General features: G+C 37.3%; 1 protein-coding gene across 5 annotated transcripts; it reads right to left on the reverse strand.

Moving 5' to 3' along the window:
* Positions 1-429: 429 nt before the first annotated feature.
* On the reverse strand, positions 430-18,024 carry LOC103517034 (dnaJ homolog subfamily B member 3). 5 transcript variants are annotated; one of them, XM_008482041.3, is made up of 6 exons: positions 17,839-18,024; positions 9,366-9,443; positions 5,205-5,314; positions 3,669-3,905; positions 1,497-1,703; positions 430-653 (listed from the first exon to the last, which is right to left on the reverse strand). In XM_008482041.3, exons 1-6 carry the CDS (start codon positions 17,859-17,861, stop codon positions 439-441), a joined length of 870 nt encoding a protein of 289 aa, XP_008480263.1. In that variant the 5' UTR covers positions 17,862-18,024; the 3' UTR covers positions 430-438. The 5 variants fall into 5 exon arrangements, with proteins under 5 accessions (XP_008480263.1, XP_008480262.1, XP_026685081.1 ...); XM_008482040.3 differs by having other exon boundaries at positions 430-659; XM_026829280.1 differs by lacking the exon at positions 17,839-18,024 and adding an exon at positions 17,401-17,548 and having other exon boundaries at positions 430-659.
* Positions 18,025-18,030: the final 6 nt, after the last annotated feature.

Raw genomic sequence — 18,030 nt, forward strand, 5'->3', positions numbered from 1 at the left:
TTATTGATGAAAAACAAGTATCGATATCAGCTAAAAAATCAAGTCATTCCAAGAAATGAAAGTTCTTCCCAGCAAATAATTCAACGCCTTCTACGCAAAGGAAGAAATATGTGTCATCTAACAAACTTCTCTCTGAGACTTTGTCTACTCAATCCATTCTGGGCGACTCAACCTTTAACTTTAAGAGAGGCTTGAAATGCTGATTCAGAATATTTTCTCTAGAGAAAGCTAAAAAGTGAACAAGGACATCAAGTGTTTATTTTGAGCAGGCTTTCCTAGAACGCATGGCTAAAGTGCCTGAGACTAGATTATTATTAGACCTTCACCTAGCTGTTCATGAACGCCATCCTTGAATGAATGCAATAAATATTACAAGTTAAAACTATTTACATTACAACATGTAATTTAGAGTAATTAACCTATAACAGCTCGGGCTACTTACTTCTTAGTAGTGACTTTCTTGCCGTCTATGAACCGCGTGGAGGTGGATGTGGTTTTGACAGCAGCTCCTCCCCGCCCTGAAGAGTTGAAATCGAAGCCACCGAAACTGCTGAAAGCGTCCGAATGTGAGAAAATGTCGCCTAGATTGTGAAACCCGAGGGGGCCCGTGTGAAATAGTTGCGTCTCATCCCCTCTGTTGTTACGTGGTCGAACTGAAACTGACAAGTGTTAACATCAGATCCAAAGAAACCGAAGCCAGAGCTAAACTCCATATACAGAAAGCCCACTCCGAAGCTTAGGTAGACAGCCCTAAAGGATGGGTTAAGCTACTACAAATCTACGAAGCGAAGCCAGCCTGGTTAGTTTGGAGGGTAGCACGTCTGAATTGTAAGCGCTAGATCGCGGGGTCGATTCCCGCCCGGGGAGAACTTTATCCTAAACAGATAAAGTTCGTTTTCGGAGTATCTGGCTTAGGTAGACAGCCCTAAAGGATGGGTTAAGCTACTACAAATCTATGAAGCGAAGCCTGGTTAGTTTGGAGGGTAGCACGTCTGAATTGTAAGCGCTAGATCGCGGGGTCGATTCCCGCCCGGGGAGAACTTTATCCTAAACAGATAAAGTTCGTTTTCGGAGTATCTACCTTTCTCCTATCCTGTCCTCCGTCTCTCTTCAATGAAGGGACGATAAGACCTCTGTTCTTACAGTTTTGCGCATATTGTTCGCCGGAGTTTGGGGCCTTTCATATACTCGTAAATGAAGATACCTACACTTGTATGAACATGAGTGTACATTTTCATGCCTAGTATGGGATTCGAACCTAAAACCTGTTCCCCATAATATGTCAATATATATGAGACCTTGGTTAGACTGCGTGGGTAAAGGGACTTTTCAGTCCTATCCCAGCAAGATAAACAAGGTATATTCTATTCTATTCCAAATGCTCAATTGGTTATTTGGTGTTCCTAGGATTTTTTTTCCATTCTATTCCAAATGCCCAATTGGTTACTTGTTATTCCTAGGATTTTTTTTTATTGTATTTTGTACAACAAACTCACTTCCGAAAATGTCATTGAACGGGGACGCGCTTCCGAAGAACTCCCTGAACACATCCTCCGGGTCTCGGAACCTGAAGCCCCTGTGGAATCCGCCAAAGTCGTCATCATGGTCGTCGTCATACTTAGCCTGGGATCTGTATCTACCCCGCTGTCTGCTGTCTTCGTAGCCTCCCTTGCCACGGTCGTCATAAATGCGTCTTTTCTTTTCTGCAAAAACACGAACACAAAATAGCTAACGGTAAAAAATAGTCAACATTTGTTTTTTTTTTTAAAAAAAAAGTACCTACCTAGGTACTTGGAAAAAAAAAAATGAGAGGTTTGATTATAATCATTGTGTGAGAACACAGATTGTTTGGGAAACAAATAAATATATGCATAGGTATTTAAAATTTTCATGAATAAGCTCTCATTCTGGGGAGGGAAAACTCCGTGGTTAGCACGAGAAGTAACTCGTGACTTTGAGCTTAAACAGAACTATTTACAGAGAATTTCATTCAAGGGACATCGTTTGTAAATCGGATGAACTTGGTAGGATGGTGCAAAGCGTGTGCATAAAGCAGACGTGTCACCAAGTCAAAATGGCAATGAAAACTTGTTTCCGCAAATAAACAAAATGTGTTGCATAGGTCAATCTTTGGGGGAGGGGGGAGCAAACTTATCAACCAAATCTCACATCTGCTGAAACTAAATTTAAACACACGGATTTGTCCCCCCTGCACTCAGGTTATTTATGTGTCATTAATTAATGAGCACTCCCAGCGAGCAAATTTGAAAAGAGTTACAGTAATTATGCAACCAAATGAGTCTTATTTGTCTTGTACCGAGAAAATCTCGTGATTTTCTGGCGTGAAAATTGAAATTTTTATTTAAAAAGACTACATGGATTGAAATAATTTTTCTTTCCCAGTCACAAGACACTCGGAACGCCAGTGTTTATTCAAACTCATACAATCATATTTTGGCAGATATCTTTAAAATATTTTCAACCAGTTTCGAGCCTTATACGGCGTTTCCTTCAAACAAGAAAAAATGGATGTCCCGACGTAAGCCTTTGAATCGTTCGATGTATAGTACAGGATATTTTACATTTCGCCGCGTCATGTCAGCCTAATGTGAATGAGCCTTTCAGCCTTTATAAGGTTATTTTTTTTTTTCTACTTTGGAACTTTCAGAATATCGAGTCCGTAGTCTTCTCTTTCTAAGCTTTCCTAGTCGGTATATTCAATATTGCCAAACTTGGCTAAAAAAATCGAGCGATCGAAATTTTGCTTAGCTATCCAATATTTCCTCATTACAGGAAAAAACAGAGGTAATAGAAAGTAAAATCACTATACGTTATGGTAAAATGTCTCGCGTATTTTTAGATTCTATGTAAGAGATGAGAGCAGTAGTAGACCACGTGGTGCCTTCTTATATTTACGTTAATGTTCTCTGAATCCCTGTGAGATAAACGGAGGTCCACATTATATGCTCTGATAATTAGGAGATTGCGGCGTTCACTCGTAAGCAAGAGAGATTTTCGTTAGACGAGAGTACTTACAACTCCATCATTTTAATAATTTTACACAGGATTTTCCTGTGGTGACCCGAATGGTCAAAACTTGTGAGAGATTATTGTGTTTTAAAAAAGATGAACTAATCCTTGATAGAATGTGTATTAGTTAGAAAAAAAAGTTGATAAAATCCTTCCGGGTTAATTAAACAACTACAAAAAAAAAGTTCATTTTGAAGTAGATGGTTGAAAATGTTCAAATTATGTGATGGGTTTGCTTTTAATTCAAATTCTTTGAAAAATACCAGAGGTAGGATTAGTCTTGACAGATAAAACTAGTGTTAGTATTAGTACAGAGTTAAACAAGCCTATTGAAAAATTTCCAGGGTTATATTTTATGGTTCACACAAGAGGCACACATGGCCTTTAAGTACTTGGGTCCAAAATCAGACAAAGTTGAAGTCAAAGCTAAAAAATCTATAGAAAACAAACACAAAAGATGTGGCTTTAAATCCTGTTGGAAGTACGAGTAGGTAGTTCTCTATATTTACAGCTAGGCAACTGTCGACCGATTTACTTAACATTTTATTTTAAATGATCTAAAAACGATTCAAAAACACACATAAAACACGACACACGGAAAACAACGCCGAAGAAAGAAGCAGATAAACTCAGCGTACCGAAAAATCGAAAGAATGGGGTGTCCGAAAAGATATTTCGGAATACGAATCTGGGTACTCGCGTGCGATCATACTTGTCGTATTTATCGTACTTGTCTGAGGACGCCCTGTCGTACTTGCTCCCGTACGATGGAGTGAAACTATGGTGGTGGTAATGGTGATTGTTACTATAGTTATGATTATGACTCGCAAAGTGGTGCTTTTCTTTTTGATTGTCGAAGATTTTGCGTTTGCTTTCTAGAAAGAACACTGGCCAGGCCACAGAAAATCAGCTATAAATTGCAACATCATAAGAAAACTGTTAGAAAAGAAAGCTCATTTATCGAGAAGATCATGTTTATTATACCTAGAGGAAAAGAGAAGAAAATGTGTTTAATAAAATTAGGAGGCTGATACAATGGTCAAAGAGTACCTACTGATAACATCGTTACCGTTACCTACTTGAAGTTGAGTACATGGAAACTTAACAAATGCTCCAGATTTCAAAATATGTAAGTAATGCTTGTGGTATGTTTCGGAATCTGGGAAAAAATCGCTCAAGAGTTGAAATTTAGCACATATTAGTAAATGTTTTTTTCCCCCTCATGATCATCCGACAGTAAAAATTGCCAAGGGCTTCAAATAAGACGATACGGATTCTATTAATGGCTATTCTATTATTGACAAAGGTTAATAATAAACCAGTGCATTATTATTGTTATTTACTATCACTATCTAATTATATCAATGCCTAAGGTCCACTGTTCCTTGATGGGCTAGCGTGTATATTTTACAGCACATTTCGGCTGGCTATAACCTACAAGTACAAAATAACTAAAGGTACGAGTAGTTGGCCTTTTGGTGAAACTCTCCAAATAGTTGTCCGCTAAAATGTCAAGAACCTTAATAGCCAGCTAGAGTAGCAAAGAACAAAGAACTGAGGACTATAAATTAGTAAACGTAAACAGAGATTTCTAAAAAATCAAACTAAATTTGTATGTATTAGAGCCCTCCTCAATTTTCACGTGTCATGGGTATTGCATAGTTTAGTTTTACATAGAAAATTAGAACTGAAATTCTAGTAAAATTACGAATAGACACTTTGTTGCAATATGTACGATCAAAGGGCAAAATGACAGTCGCTACCATTCAAAAATACTCTATCGGATTATTCTAGCCCTTACAAATTACAATACATTGTAAGACGGGATTGCTATTATTTTTACTAGAATTTCTCAGTCACCTTTGTCAGTTCATGTCCTTTTGATCGAGATATAGCCCTCCTCAAGTTTTCACGTGTCATGGGTATTGCATAGTTTAGTTTTACATAGAAAATTAGAACAGAAATTCTAGTAAAATTACGAATAGACACTTTGTTGCAATATGTACGATCAAAGGGCAAAATGACAGTCGCTACCATTCAAAAATACTCTATCGGACTATTCTAGCCCTTACAAATTACATACAATACATTGTAAGACGGGATTGCTATTATTTTTACTAGAATTTCTCAGTCACCTTTGTCAGTTCATGTCCTTTTGATCGAGATATACTCACCATCTGAAAGTACTTCGTAGGCCTCTGAGATCTCCTTGAATTTTTTGTTTGCTTCTGACTGGTTGTCTGGATTTTTGTCTGGATGCCATTTCAGTGCTAATTTTCTATATCTGAAAAGATAAAAGAGAACATAGTTGATCAACAATACTTAAAAAACAAAGAAATCAATAATAAGGCAACCAAGAAAATCCCCGTTTGACCTATTTCTTTGAAAGCATCAATGCCGAAGGACAAGTTCAAAATGCAGATCAGACAACTAGACTGGGCAGAGGACGAGGTTACTCAACTTGCAATAAGGCAACCAAGAAAATCCCCGTTTGACCCATTTCTTTGAAAGCATCAATGCCGAAGGACAAGTTCAAAATGCAGATCAGACAACTAGACTGGGCAGAGGACGAGGTTACTCAACTTGCCAGCAAACTGAGTAAAAACCACGTAATAAATTAGGAAAACCAAGACCGTAGGTACAAACATGTTCAGACAACAACTTGTAGGACGAAATGACACGTCACTGTTTGGGTTGATACCAAACTTATTGATAGCGTGTCGGAATGATTCAAGTGACCCGAGATACAACAAAGTAATTGGTGAAATGAAGAGCATGATTTCATATGGATGATGTAAGATCAATAGAAATAGAATCAAAGAGATAGGAGAGTAGAATATAAGGGTGTGTAGAACACTATCAGCATGACAGGGTATATGACACAAAAGAGAGAAGATTACAAAATAATATGAAGAAAATGTTAATATGTAATAAATGTACATATTTTCTTTCAATTAATTTTGAGATCCCTTAAGCAAAATTCGGGCTAGTCTCCCAGTTTGTTTAACAAAAAGCTTTGACCCCTAACGCGTTTTACTTCGCCGTCTTTTTGTCGGACATTGAGTTCATTGAAAAATTCTCGATGTATGTTAAAGTCACATGATTCAATTGCAGTAGATTTTGAGTCATACAATATCTTGTTTTTATCAAGAGATCAGCAAAATTAACCTGCTTCCCTCACATTCAGCACGTGTGGGGAATTTTAAAATCCTGAGAAAGTCTCTCCAGCTATCCTCATCCGTCTGAATAATAACATATTTATAACGAATACACAAGGTATAGCAGGATCACAGGAAGTAACATAGAGGGGTACCAACAGAACAAACACATTATAGCGCAGAAAATGACCATAAATTAGTAAACGTAAACAGAGATTTCTAAAAAATCAAACTAAATTTGTATGTATTAGAGCCCTCCTCAACGAATACACAAGGTATAGCAGGATCACAGGAAGTAACATAGAGGGGTACCAACAGAACAAACACATTATAGCGCAGAAAATGACATCCTGAAGTCTATAAAGAGAGGAAATTGAACTTGTAATAAAACCCAAAGTTTGTTGTAAACAATGAATGTGTAAAAAATCTCTACAAAAATTGTTTGTGTGCTTGTGTGTGATTTCGCTGCTAAGTTTGTATTTTCATTTTGTTATTCTCACGTGATTATTATTACTCTTAATTTAGCAAGATTTTATGTAGATAATGTTTTCACGTCAAAATTTACATTTTCAAATTTCTTTTTCAAAGTTCAAGTTCACAATATTAGATTACACGTGTTGCTGTTGCTCTACTTCTGGCATAATGATGGCATAATACTTACGCTTTCTTTATATCGCCTGTGCTGGACTGTTTATCCACTCCCAAGACTTTGTAGTAATCAAGCATACTGGAATGAGATCTGAAATCAAAAAATAAAACATATTATTAGCTAGGTAAACACACTATTTCAAGGTTCCATCAACTTTTATAGTCTTGTCTAAGTATACGAAAACATAAATATATTCGGAAAATCAAACTTACATATAGGTCCCTAAACCAAAATGGAGAAATATGTAGACCCAGCACCAGCATCCAATCGAGATCAAATAGACGACCTTGGACTCAAGTAAAAACTTGGATCATTAAGACAAGAAAGAACAGTATTAGAGGAAACTCGGAGAAATATGTAGACCCAGCACTAGCATCCAATCGAGATCAAATAGACGACCTTGGACTCAAGTAAAAACTTGGATCATTAAGACAAGAAAGAACAGTATTAGAGGAAACTATAAGAATCTAAGAAGTCGAGTTCAAGTGGGAGAAGTTCAAAGTTATGGGGGAGTTCCATTGGGTTCTTGGAGAGTCAAAGATCGTCTTCAAATCATCATTCTGATTATTACTAGATCTTGATCTCGAGATTTATTGATGACTTGATTTTGTTATTGATCACTTGAGAAGAGGAACTGGGCATGTTGTTCTGGCCACATATGCTGGAGGAAAATTCATTGTTGGATTATCAAGGACAAATTCGATTTTCCCGTCGTAGGATCTGTGGAAATTACCAAGATTTTTGTTTATAAAAAATCCTCAAAATCAGCGACAGTACATGAATAATTTATATTTCTCTGCGTTCGATTCTTTATGGCACAGTCGACCAACCGGTTATTTGGAGACAAACCCTCCATGGAAAATGATAAACACACGCCCAAGATAAGTCACTTGTACACAAACTAAAATGTTGCATGCCCTAAGGACAGGGTGCTTTTTTAAAAACATACACCTAAAGCACTCATGTTTTTCCATTGGTCACAAATACCTATAGGGCGCTTTTTTGGATTAGCTGTAGAAGGTATAAGTCTTTTTTCATATTTAAAATCAGTTTGTCCGAGTTGTTAACCTGATAATGCTGCGATAAAAAAACACTACGTCAATGCATGATGCTAATAAAGTTTTCTCTCAATGTAAAATGGAACAATATCTCCGTTGCGATCATTTGTGTGATGTTCATGTTCATTCAATTTAGAGTCTGAACGTTAATGTACCAAACTTATTGATAGCGTGTCGGAATGAATGATTCAAGTGACCCGAGATACAACAAAGTAATTGGTGAAAAAATGAAGAGCATGATTTCATATGGATGATGTAAGATCAATAGAAATAGAATCAAAGATATAGGAGAGTAGAATATAAGGGTGTGTAGAACATTATCAGCATGACAGGGTATATGACACAAAAGAGAGAAGATTACAAAATAATATGAAGAAAATGTTACTATGTAATAAATGTACATATTTTCTTTCAATTAATTTTGAGATCCCTTAAGCAAAATTCGGGCTAGTCTCCCAGTTTGTTTAACAAAAAGCTTTGACCCCTAACGCGTTTTACTTCGCCGTCCTTTTGTCGGACATTGAGTTGTAGATAGAGATAAGAACACAATAATTCATCTCAAATAGCTTGCAACTTATTGGCCGTGAAAATTAAGATACGTCTCTTCCTCATATCCTTGCTTCGGCTGATAATATTACAGGGTGTGCCTGTGCAGACATACAGGGTGTCCAGGTGGAGTGTCTTGTAGATAGATCCTAAATCATACGAGAATGTAGAGTGTAGTCCTAGTCCACCATGAGGCTTGGAATCATTGCTGTGATTAGATGTTTGTCTTGATCTAGCTGGACTATCTAGCAGTTTACGAAGGTAAGACATCTATCTCCGACAGATAGTCATATCGTGTTCTAACAACTTTTGTCGGACATTGAGTTCATTGAAAAATTCTCGATGTATGTTAAAGTTAAAGTCACACGATTCAAATGCAGTAGATTTTGAGTCATACAATATCTTGTTTTTATCAAGAGATCAGCAAAATGAACCTGCTTCCCTCACATTCAGCACGTGTGGGGAATTTTAAAATCCTGAGAAAGTCTCTCCAGCTATCCTCATCCGTCTGAATAATAACATATAACGAATACACAAGGTATAGCAGGATCACAGGAAGTAACATAGAGGGGTACCAACAGAACAAACACATTATAGCGCAGAAAATGACATCCTGAAGTCTATAAAGAGAGGAAATTGAACTTGTAATAAAACCCAAAGTTTGTTGTAAACAATGAATGTGTAAAAAATCTCTACAAAAATTGTTTGTGTGCTTGTGTGTGATTTCGCTGCTAAGTTTGTATTTTCATTTTGTTATTCTCACGTGATTATTATTACTCTTAATTTAGCAAGATTTTATGTAGATAATGTTTTCACGTCAAAATTTACATTTTCAAATTTCTTTTTCAAAGTTCAAGTTCACAATATTAGATTACACGTGTTGCTGTTGCTCTACTTCTGGCATAATGATGGCATAATACTTACGCTTTCTTTATATCGCCTGTGCTGGACTGTTTATCCACTCCCAAGACTTTGTAGTAATCAAGCATACTGGAATGAGATCTGAAATCAAAAAATAAAACATATTATTAGCTAGGTAAACACACTATTTCAAGGTTCCATCAACTTTTATAGTCTTGTCTAAGTATACGAAAACATAAATATATTCGGAAAATCAAACTTACATATAGGTCCCTAAACCAAAATGGAGAAATATGTAGACCCAGCACCAGCATCCAATCGAGATCAAATAGACGACCTTGGACTCAAGTAAAAACTTGGATCATTAAGACAAGAAAGAACAGTATTAGAGGAAACTATAAGAATCTAAGAAGTCGAGTTCAAGTGGGAGAAGTTCAAAGTTATGGGGGAGTTCCATTGGGTTCTTGGAGAGTCAAAGATCGTCTTCAAATCATCATTCTGATTATTACTAGATCTTGATCTCGAGATTTATTGATGACTTGATTTTGTTATTGATCACTTGAGAAGAGGAACTGGGCATGTTGTTCTGGCCACATATGCTGGAGGAAAATTCATTGTTGGATTATCAAGGACAAATTCGATTTTCCCGTCGTAGGATCTGTGGAAATTACCAAGTTTTTTGTTTATAAAAAATCCTCAAAATCAGCGACGGTACATGAATAATTTATATTTCTCTGCGTTCGATTCTTTATGGCACAGTCGACCAACCGGTTATTTGGAACTTTCAAGGAGACAAACCCTCCATGGAAAATGATAAACACACGCCCAAGATAAGTCACTTGCACACAAACTAAAATGTTGCATGCCCTAAGGACAGGGTGCTTTTTTAAAAACATACACCTAAAGCACTCATGTTTTTCCATTGGTCACAAATACCTATAAGGCGCTTTTTTTTGGATTAGCTGTAGAAGGTGTAAGTCTTTTTTCATATTTAAAATCAGTTTGTCCGAGTTGTTAATCTGATAATGCTGCGATAAAAAAACACTACGTCAATGCATGATGCTAATTTCTCTCAATGTAAAATGGAACAATATCTCCGTTGCGATCATTTGTGTGATGTTCATGTTCATTCAATTTAGAGTCTGAACGTTAATTTTTTTGGCACTCATTTCCACAATCTCACCTTAGCCAAATTACGAGGGTTATCAAATGGAAAGGTACTGCAATATGGGTCAGTGTGTAATGATTTCAAATAGGTGTTAAATTCTACTTTCCATCAATTCTACAAATGAGGACATATACGTAGATGGTTGAACTATTATCGTGGTCTCAAAAGCGGCGTCAAGTTTCTAGGAAAAAAGCATAGAGGCGAAAATAACACGATTTACAACAGCACAAAAAGTCTTGCAAAATCTATGAGGTAGGTGCCTACTACCTGCCCTTAAGGTCTTCGTAACCTTCCTTTTGAATCAAGTGTTACCAATTGAACATCAGGAACACACAATACAATAGATATGTATCTACATAATTCTTGTCTAGCATCTTGATCGAAAAAACAACAACCTTGTTACCACCCTTCCTGTGTGATGAGTCTACATAATGTACATTGTAGAAGTCAATAGATACCTCTGAATGGAGTTTCGGCTAAATATGACTTTGTGCTATTATATTTATAGACCTTACCTTGTCTGTGTTCATCCGAAGCAGATTGGTGTGGAAATTCTTCGTCTATCTATAACGGTCAACTGGATTGTCACGGTATGGAGTGGACTGACCCCACTGGCAGGTACATGATAGACACTATGGCTACATGTATGGTCTCAAAAGCGGCGTCAAGTTTCTAGGAAAAAAGCATAGAGGCAAAAATAACACGATTTACAACAGCACAAAAAGTCTTGCAAAATCTATGAGGTAGGTGCCTACTACCTGCCCTTAAGGTCTTCGTAACCTTCCTTTTGAATCAAGTGTTACCAATTGAACATCAGGAACACACAATACAATAGATATGTATCTACATAATGTACATTGTAGAAGTCAATAGATACCTCTGAATGGAGTTTCGGCTAAATATGACTTTGTGCTATTATATTTATAGACAACTGAGTTCGTGCTAAATATTACCTGTGACTTTGAAATGCTACACAGCGCCGTATACCTATAAATAATAGCTACAACTAGACACAGAGTTGTAGATAGAGATAAGAACATAATAATTCATCTCAAATAGCTTGCAACTTATTGGCCGTGAAAATTAAGATACGTCTCTTCCTCATATCCTTGCTTGGGCTGATAATATTACAGGGTGTGCCTGTGCAGACATACAGGGTGTCCAGGTGGAGTGTCTTGTAGATAGATCCTAAATCATACGAGAATATAGGCAGAATGACTATAATGGCTATAATATAGCTATAGATGGTGGGTATCGATCTATCGATAATAAGCCATGTACAGCTTCATTTCGATTTTATACACTATAGTTTGAATTTTAAAAAGATGAGTGTTTCACCGCCGTTTTTATTTCGTAGCAATGAAACAACTGCTACATTAGATGCATGTGGTCTGTGTCGTAGCATGCCCATCCCGTAGTATGCCTCTCATCAGATGGGCGAGAAGAGACACAATACTTCCCATTTAGGTGCTGGCTCAACACGAGAACACCAGAAAGTAACCCGTTGAAATATTTGCAATCGAAAAACGAGTACAAACTTTAACCCGTTGAAATATTTGCATTTGAAAAACGAGTACAAATTTTTGTCGATGGTGGTATTCGAACCCGGGACCTTCTGCATGGCAAGCAAGCGCGTTACCACTAGACCAACCGTGCCCCGCGTTACACTAGTTGTATAATTTCGTTAAACTACCGTAGAGTGTAGTCCACCATTAGGCTTGGAATCATTGCTGTGATTAAATGTTTGTCTTGATCTAGCTGGACTATCTAGCAGTTTACGAAGGTAAGACATCTATCTCCGACAGATAGTCATATCGTGTTCTAACAAGGTAAGACCAGATATTACCTTGTCTGTGTTCATCCGAAGTAGATTGGTGTGGAAATTCTTCATGTCTATCTATAACGGTCAACTGGATTGTCACGGTATGGAGTGGACTGACCCCACTGGCAGGTACATGATAGACACTATGGCTACATGTCTATTAGAGTCTATGATCTATTGAGATCGATCTCTCTATCAATGAATCTCCATCTTTGAAACTACATGTACATTGGTCTATTACTTAGAGTGAATCTTTTCGAGATTTATTGAGGTGTATTATCAATGAAACTTCATTCTTCTTCTACTTATATGGGATCTGATGTATTGAACATGAAAGAATGTATTGCTGTTCGCTCTGGCAGGAACGTGTTATAGCCGAGCTGCAAGATCGATCTCTCTATCAATGAATCTCCATCTTTGAACTACATGTACATTGGTCTATTAGAGTGAATCTTTTCGAGATTTATTAAGGTGTATTATTATTGAAATTTCATTCTTCTACTTATATGGGATCTGATGTATTGAACATGAAAGAATGTATTGCTGTTCGCTCTGGCAGGAACGTGTTATAGCCGAGCTGCACTGCTGTATTGAACATGAAAGAATGTATTGCTGTTCGCTCTGGCAGGAACGTGTTATAGCCGAGCTGCTGAAATTAATCCGTTCCAATGGACTGCGCTGGCTTACCTGCTAGTCACTGGATTATGTAGTGCGATGATACACTTTGATATGAATCGACATTGAACTGAAAAGTTTCAGGTCTGTGAAGAGATGTATCGGTGTTTGAATCACTGGATGAATTGCAATGCTTTGAAATACCAGGACTCTTCACTCTGTTATAGGCCAGTCAAGGCTTTATAAGTAACTAGCTGAATTCCGTCGCTTCGCTCCGGAATCCCGCTAGTTCATCCCGAGGCATGGCCAAACTTGTGGAAAAGGCATGGCCGAACTTGTAGTTATCAAACTAAAAACATAAACGAAACTCAAATATTAGGCGAGCGAGGAAAAGTTTTCTATCCCGCAGTCTCTGCACTCTGTGTATTTCTTATGGAGATTTCAGCGATCAAAAATTGATCATATCTCAGGATCGGTGTAGATTTTCGCAAAATCCTTTCTTATTGCACACCTAGACCATAAAAAGAATATTCCTACCAAATTTCAGCTTTCTAGGTGTTGTGGTTCTAGAGATAGAGCGATCAGTGTGTGAAATGTGAACTGTGAAATGTGAATGAGTGAATGGATCTCGTTCTTATAATATAAGATTCGTCATATTATAGGTAATTCGTCATTAGTAAAATAATTTTTGGAAAGCATTGATCGATAGACTCCAATTCTAAACAATCACAACCACCTGTCTACAAAAATATATGTAGGTCCTGTACTTAGGGGTTTTGGGCAGATGTTAAACGATAGACAATTCTAAACAATCACAACCACCTGTCTACAAAAATATATGTAGGTCCTGTACTTAGGGGTTTTGGGCAGATGTTAAAATGAGTGCCGGATAGACTCCAATTCTAAACAATCACAACCACCTGTCTACAAAAATATATGTAGGTCCTGTACTTAGGGGTTTTGGGCAGATGTTAAAATGAGTGCCTGAGAACAAAATCTTTTGTTAAAGATACAACCAAATAGAGATAGACAACAGCCCAGAACCCAGATAGAGAAGACAGAAAAAAGCACGTCCGTTGTGTTAGTCAATTAAAATAATCAATGCGTTTCCTTAGAATCAATCAATGTACGGTAGAAAGCATACCTACATTTCCCAGAAAAAAAAAACCATGGTAGGACGGTACAACGTCCTATTGAGTAGGGAAAAAGAAACCTAAGAAAATGTGGGTCAATAACTGCTCGATAGGGTAAAAAGTCTAATCAATGCGTTTCCTTAGAATCAATCAATGTACGGTAGAAAGCATACCTACATTTCCCAGAAAAAAACTATGGTAGGACGGTACAACGTCCTATTGAGTAGGGAAAAAGAAACCTAAGAAAATGTGGGTCAATAACTGCTCGATAGGGTAAAAAGTCACTAATTGCTATGACATTAGTACTCGTACATACTTAGAACAGATAAAAACTTAAAATACTATCTACATAGGAGTGTTTGGGATAGCCAAGGTAGATACTTATTCCCATATAGAATCAAGTAGTTGTACAAGTCGCTTTTAGTCCAGGTCGATTGACCTTGCAAGCATGTAACCAAGTAGTATAACGTACAACAAGATAGCCAAGGTAGATACTTATTCTCATATAGAATCAAGTAGTTATACAAGTCGCTTTTAGTCCAGGTCGATTGACCTTGCAAGCATGTAACCAAGTAGTATAACGTACAACATAATGGCAGTCATTAGAGGTGGATAGCCAAGGTAGATACTTATTCTCATATAGAATCAAGTAGTTGTACAAGTCGCTTTTAGTCCAGGTCGATTGACCTTGCAAGCATGTAACCAAGTAGTATAACGTACAACATAATGGCAGTCATTAGAGGTATACTTATGACTACCTATATTTATAAATAAGTAGTTAAGACTCCTACGAGCGTATGTAGTGGATAAGTAAACGTACAGTCCTAGACTAAGCTCACTTGCAAACTGAAATTATTCACATTTGAGACCAAAAACAAACAAACTATTAAACATTATGACTCGGGCTGACATCATCAATTGCACCACTCTCAGAAATCAAATAATGAATAATGCCGAAACCAACACTCAAGTATCATAAGGTTTCCGAGAAAGGGGAAGTGTACCTCTAACCTCTAGTTCCTGATCATGTTCACAATGAATCACCCACAATCGCAAAGGGCTCGTGATAAGGCAAATGAGAGTGAAAACTAATTTCAAAGTGATGTTGATCTGATAGGACAAATAAACATTGTGACCTGTTTTAGAACGTACAGTCCTAGACTAAACTCACTTGCAAACTGAAATTATTCACATTTGAGACCAAAAACAAACAAACTATTAAACATTATGACAAACGTACAGTCCTAGACTAAACTCACTTGCAAACTGAAATTGTTCACATTTGAGACCAAAAACAAACAAACTATTAAACATTATGACTTGGGCTGACATTCTTGTCTAGCATCTTGATCGAAAAAACAACAACCTTGTTACCACCCTTCCTGTGTGATGAGAAGCATGTCTAATAATCATACTGTATATTTTTGTCATAATGGGATTATCATGTGTCTGGTTTTGTATTTGGGATGGTCCCAGACATGGGTAATACTGTCAAAACAGCCTTCGATGGTGTTAGAAGGTCGTACTTTTAGTGATCTTCAAAACTGATGCGTCAAAGAGACCTACAGAGCTCAAAGTTGGACCAAGTCACACCGTGTGACCTGCCCACCCAGTAAGTCATATATTGCCATAAGAACCAAACTGTGGTACCCACAATCATAATTTATCCAGGTCCCATAAATATGGTGTCATAAAAACACAACACAGTAGTCTATATCGTTTCGAGAACTATAGGAGCACAAATATTTCACTCGTATCTAATTTGAAACATAAAATTCGAATTTAATTGCTTTTCTGTGTTTGAGGGTCCAGAGACAATAGAACTCGCATGAACAGATTTACTAATGCAAAAACTACTATGGAACTGTCAAATAACAAAAGGTAACAGAATGGAATATGCCTTGAATATTATACATACAAACATCATTGAACACGAATGTATCTAACTTAAAGCGTACACCTACTCGGCAAAGAATACGGACTTGTCTCCCTAAGAAGAAAGAAAGGTATCCAGGCTACATAATTATAAAGTTAAGCTCAGGAATACTCCAGCTCTTAACCGAGAGTTCCGAATTTTATGACAAGCGCCCCCTGATGACTGATTATGATAACTTCATGTGCGAGCAACATGAGCATCAATTGAGTACATCCTTTAACAGCTTTTAGACCTTGTCCATACTCTCTTTTTATCTGTCTGCTACGTACCAATTATCAGAGCCAACTAAGGGAGCTACATCCTTTAACAGCTTTTAGACCTTGTCCATACTCTCTTTTTATCTGTCTGCTACGTACCAATTATCAGAGCCAACTAAGGGAGCAATCCTTTAACAGCTTTTAGACCTTGTCCATACTCTCTTTTTATCTGTCTGCTACGTACCAATTATCAGAGCCAACTAAGGGAGCAATTATTGCACCAAATATGCACAAAAATGTGCCAAAATCACTCAAGTTATTTAAGCAGCTGTTCCCATGTCCAACAGGACAATGCTTAACGGAAAACCCGTTGGGGACTAACTCTATCGATATATCTGTGATTGAACATGCCAAATCTAAATATTCTACCGAAGCTGCAAATGCTTAACGGAAAACCCGTTGGGGACTAACTCTATCGATATGTCTGTGATTGAACATGCCAAATCTAAATATTCTACTGAAGCTGCCTCATAGTAGCTTTGGCAAGGTTATACCCGGAGCTCATATTTAGCAGAATCTTATTTCTGGTTCTCCTACTCACTTCGGTTGGGTCATTCCATTCAGAGCCAAGATTTTCATGAGAGTGATGGTAAATTCCAAGCATGACTCACTCGGATCTAATCCGGGGATACCACAGGCGACTTTCTCTTTGGAATCGGGGATCATTTTCAATGCTCTCTTTGTGATCAGTTTTTATCGCTCTTGTCTTCAACCAATTGGTTTCCTCATTCCATGCCACTCAGGTTTTATCCATCGTTTGGAATTTTATTGATTTCGTGTCAGAGAACAGATCAGTCAGTATGCCACTCAGGTTTTATCCATCGTTTGGAATTTTATTGATTTCGTGTCAGAGAACAGATCAGTCAGTATGTTCTATTGAATTAACATATCTTTCTCCAAAGACCTCATTTTTGTCGGTAAAAATATGGGCTAGAAACAAAGAATGCAAGGAAATTTTACAGAAGACCATGGCTTAAAAATAGCTTGATGCAAGATGCAAGTATTTGAAAGTCCCTTATAATATGGAATTTTTTACCTTCACTGATATAGTCGGCGTGGAATCTAGTGGGTATTTGAAAAGGAAAACATTCCACTGAAGGCGTAACATTTCACAATAGTTCTTTAGGCTCTGGACAATTCGACATCACCGCACTGAAGACTACTTACCTCACCAAGATGACCGAGGAAGTTGTCTCAAAGTCAAGAAGTTTCACAGTGGATGTGTGAAAGAAGATTGACTAAACTTGGAAATTAGTATCACCGATTACACTAGTCGATTGCACCAATTGCACCACTCTCAGAAATCAAAAAATAATGAATAATGCCGAAACCAACACTCAAGTATCACAAGGTTTCCGAGAAAGGGGAAGTGTACCTCTAACCTCTAGTTCCTGATCATGTTCACAATGAATCACCCACAATCGCAAATTAGCACTTATTAGGGCTCGTGATAAGGCAAATGAATAGGATCATTAATGAATAAAATAATCAAATAAAAGGTACAGAAAAAACAGGAGGGGTATTGACAGTAGGGTTTACTGTTTACTGAGTGACCAAAAAACCCACCCACCCAATTTTTCTGATCTTGCACAGTGAAAATATTACCTTTCATGGGGTGGACGAGACATTCAGGGATAACACCAGCTATCTCGGAACACAGCTAAAATGCTTGGCAGCCAAAATTCAGGAAAAACGAACTAAAGCCCAAGGAAATTCGGATCACTGAAAATTTGACTTTAACCACCTTCCACCTTGCGATTCTTTTGTGTTCAGTGGATTTTCTGGAAATTTTGTACT

This window comes from Diaphorina citri, unplaced genomic scaffold (assembly GCF_000475195.1).
Source record: "Diaphorina citri unplaced genomic scaffold, Diaci psyllid genome assembly version 1.1 scaffold1725, whole genome shotgun sequence".
Taxonomy (NCBI): Eukaryota; Metazoa; Arthropoda; class Insecta; order Hemiptera; family Psyllidae; genus Diaphorina; species Diaphorina citri.